General features: G+C 38.8%; 1 protein-coding gene across 1 annotated transcript in view; it reads right to left on the bottom strand.

Moving 5' to 3' along the window:
• Nucleotides 1-4254, bottom strand: part of GNG4 (G protein subunit gamma 4) — a 22414-nt gene that overhangs the window by 7041 nt on the left and 11119 nt on the right. Inside the window, exon 2 of the mRNA XM_019527513.1 lies at nucleotides 3317-3420. Within this exon, the coding sequence (XP_019383058.1) occupies nucleotides 3317-3412 (96 nt within the window). The 5' untranslated portion in view covers nucleotides 3413-3420. The remainder of the gene's footprint in view (nucleotides 1-3316; nucleotides 3421-4254) is intronic.

The raw sequence follows: 4254 nt of genomic DNA, 5'->3' as shown, positions 1-4254 counted from the left end.
CATATATGTATATATATATATATATATATATATATATTTTTTTTTATTTTTATTGGCGGGGGGGGGGCAGGGTTAGGATTTATGAAGGCAGCTTGAGGAGTTCTCCCCCTCCACCTCTTCCATTATAAAAATTCAGGCTTTGTCTATAAATAACTAGTAACTGTTTGACATCAGTTACCCAAACATTGTTTATTCAAATTATTTTTACAGACTTTTCCTTATTAATGTGTATTATGAACAGTTCAGGAATACTTGGGAGAAAGGACACAACCTTTTCAGTTAAAATCTGAACACTCTCAAAATCTGCATCTTCAGACTTCCAGAAGTCTTTCAGTAAAGGTAGGAGAGACTCAGTTTTCTGTATCTATTATTTTCAAGGCGAAAAAAAGAGCGACAAATCTGTGGAAGAAGGACAATAGGATGACCCACACCCATTCATCCTTTTTGAGGCTGTCTTTGAGCAAAGAGCAAAAGATGCCCAAATCTTACTGTCCCCTTTGAAGGTCATCTTTATTCTATGACCTCAGAAAAGCTGTCATCAAATATTGGAATCGCTAGACTTTTGGTACCTTATATGATAAAAATTCCCATTTTACTTGATGTTACATTGGGTACCAAACTATCTTGAGAGGAGCGTGCCCTTGTTGTGAAGAAGGCTAACAGCACACTGGGTTGCTTTAATAAGAGTTGCCCACAGATCAAGGGAAATGATTCTTTTCCTCTATTTGGCACGGATGAGGCCACATCTAGAGTACTGTGTCCAGTTTTGGGCCTCCCCACTATACAAAGGATGTGGACAAATTGGAGAGTCCAGTAGAGGGCAACAAAATAGTTAGAGGCCTGGGGAATATGACTGATGAGGAGAGGCTGATTTAGTCTGGAGAAGATAAGACTGAGGAAGGCTGCTATTAAATCCCCCAACTACCTGAAGGGTGGTTCCAGAGAGGGTGGAGCTAGACTGTTCGTACTGGTGGAAGATAACAGAACAAGGAGCAACTGGCTCAAATTGCAGCAAGGGAAGTTTAGCTTAGATATTTGGAGAAACTGTCTCACAAGGACAGGAGTATAGGATTGGAACAGGTTACTCAGAGAAGTTGTGGAATCTCCATCTTTAGAGGTTTTTAAGACCTGGGTAGACAAAACTTTGGCTGGCATGCTATAGTTGGGGATGGTTCTGCTTTGAGCAGTGGTTGGGACTAGATGACCCCCCTGAAGTCCCTTCCAACTCTAATTTTCTGTAATTCTATGATCCTAAGAAATGTCTGGTTTCTAAGCTATTTGGTTCTTAGGCCTGCCTCAACTATAAATATTCAACTGTTTTTGATTCAACTGACTACAGAAAAGCTTATGTCCTTGCTATATATAATCACAGTGCATTGTTTTTACATCTAATATGTTAAGTTGCTCATACTGCTTTCCATTAAATTAATTGCACGTCAAGAACGAGAGCCTCACATCCACTCCAGAGGGCTGCAGCATTGTTGTGAGGCCTAAAACTCCCAAATCTATCCAGGAAGAAAATTCCTCCAACACAGAAACACAAGAAACCAGCTGCAGTGTTCCCACTTAGGGAACTCCTTGTAAGGCCTAATGAAATACAGTGGGTGTCATGAGAACATAAGAGATACCATACTGGGTCAGCCCACAGTGCCTTGAGCCCAATACTCTGTACGTAACAGTGTACAGAGTGGATGGTAAGAGGAAGGACTGGTATCCAAAATACCCTCATTCCCACTGAGTTACGGTGTATGGGTCTCTATGACTAAAGCAAACATTGTGAAGTGATGTAGGGCATGTTTCTTGCCAAGATTTTTACTGGTGATGTGCTATCTTTTTATTTGGTATTAATTTTATATAGTAAAATACTTTACAAGTAGGACCCAGGCATCAAGTATTTATGTTAGTATCTTAAAAAATATTTGTGTATGTTACATTGAAAATGCAGGGAAAATGAGCCTTCCATTTTGAGGAAATAATATATTGATCATCTTGTGTAGCATGATCAGAACATAAGTATAGTCTTTTCTCTTTACAACTATTTACTTAGTGGATTATTTTCAGTAAAGATGCATTTAAGTTCACATTACACAAAATAAAAATTAAATCTCATTATTATTGGATCTTTTGTGTCTCATTTTCAGTAGCATTGTGGACCACCACTACATTGATTTTAAGCTGCGCAAATTTCCTAAATCAGAGAATCATAAAAAAGGAGGGTTGGAAGAGACCTCAGGGGGTCACTGGGTCCACCCCCCTGCTCAAAGCAGGACCAGTACCAACTATATCATCTCAGTCAAGGCTTTGTCTAGCTGTCTTAAAAACCTCCAAGGATGCAGATTCCACAATCCAGCTAGGTAACCTGCTCCAGTGCACAAGTTAAACTACTTACACCTAAATGCAGATGAAAATCTGACTAAATGTTTCAATTCACTTGGATTACATGTGCAAGTTAGGTAACCACAGATACCACAACTATTTCTATTTTACCTGAAATGATTATTTTGCAGATGCTAGGTGTGCTCATGAAAGAGCAGCTAGTCTACCTGAAAATTCCCCAACTAGAAGTCCGAAGTAAGTAATTTTATAAAGACTTCATTCTTTTCATGTGAATATTCCTTGAACATTATTTTGTAATATGATATGAAATAATCTAGAAGACATTCAGTGTCTCCTGGAGAGTTGCTGGTCTCCCAAGAGATACCATGAGTTTACATATGTTCAGGATGTTTCTCTTAGAGTAAAAATACCTGCTCCAAAAGAAAAACAACATGGAAGCAATCAAGGTTAAATCACTCCTAGGAGAGTTTCTCTTGGAAGAGTGAATGGTACATGCTACGGCCTCTCTCAGAAGAGAAGTCTCCATCAACACCACTTCCCCCTACACAGGAGACTGTGTTGCTTGCTGGACTCTGCTGCTCCAGCAAGGAGCAGAATATGTCCTCTTCACAATCTGCATGTTGTGTTGCAGGAAAACAGAAGCTGACCATGGGCAGATTGGGTCAGTCAATCAGGGCTGCCCAATGCAATGCTGCCATCTGTCACCAGGCAGACTAAGGCAGTCTGCAGAGTATCAGAGATATGTGCACATGGCTCCCCCCACCTCTAGCTCTTGAATGGTGAAGAGCTCTCCACTCTTCACCATTCAAATGTTTCTAGGAAAGTTTCTCTACCAGGAGAACAAGCCAGGGAGAATTCTTCCAGATTATTTGAATGTGTGTACACAGCCTTGTCTTAAGTTGAATAAAGTTCTTTTTTCCCCTGCAGCAGTCACAAAGTAAAGAGCTATTTCAAACTAACAACAGTTAGTCAGCATTACCTTTATCCTGTCCATGTATGCTTCCATTTTTAATTGCTCCACAGCTTTTCTTGCTTGAGATATATTGGTTGTACTGTTAGATACTACCTCCTTCATTCTGTTTCCTAGAACAGAGTTAACACATTTGAAAAGTAATTTGCTAAACAGTCATATACAGTTACAGTTAATGATTCTCTCCCAGATTAATTGCATTAGATAAGTTTACTTTAATACAAAAAACACTCTTAAAGTTAACAATCATATCTGCTCGGATCCCACCTTGTGCTTAAGGTTTGCAGCGGTAGAATATGCTGTCAAAAAAGTAACACAAAACCCTGTTTGATATAGGAACGACCCATTAAAAAGACAAAACAAAACAAACCTGTGCATCACTTCCATGTATATGCAGTCAGCTGTAGCTACTGATATATTGTTCCCCATATGGTTTCCTAACCAACCTTACATTCGCCACAAGAGCTGCATTCCTCCCTATTACCTGCTATGCCAAATTTTTACCCACAATCTGAACCACCATAATTCTACTCCACAACCTATGCCTCCATTGTGTACTTACTAGCAACTTGTGTTTTCACTTATTTTATTCTAATCTTGAAAATATTTACTATTTTTCTTAAAGACCCAGCTTGCAAAGCCGCTTATTAACCTGATTTTATCAGCTTTCCATAGTTCCAAAGAAAGCTGGGAACATGCAATTTGAGTGGACCTTGAGTATTCAAAAAGCAAGAATCAAATAGAACCTGTTTATTCTTACAGAGTTTATGTTACAGAAACTTATTACTTCTGTGTAACTCAGCAATATACTTTTTTTAATAAGGCGAAACTACTACACAAAAAATGTGCACCGTTTCTGAAGGGTAAGCAAGAGAAAAGTCGATCTTGAAAAGGAATTTTATTAAGACGGGAATATAATTTCCCCCAAATCTTCTTACTATCAACAG

Source organism: Gavialis gangeticus, unplaced genomic scaffold (genome assembly GCF_001723915.1).
Source record: "Gavialis gangeticus isolate Ggan-Ray unplaced genomic scaffold, GavGan_comp1, whole genome shotgun sequence".
NCBI lineage: Eukaryota > Metazoa > Chordata > Crocodylia > Gavialidae > Gavialis > Gavialis gangeticus.
The sequence above is the reverse complement of the archived record's forward strand: the minus strand, read 5'-3'. Positions and strand labels throughout refer to the sequence as shown.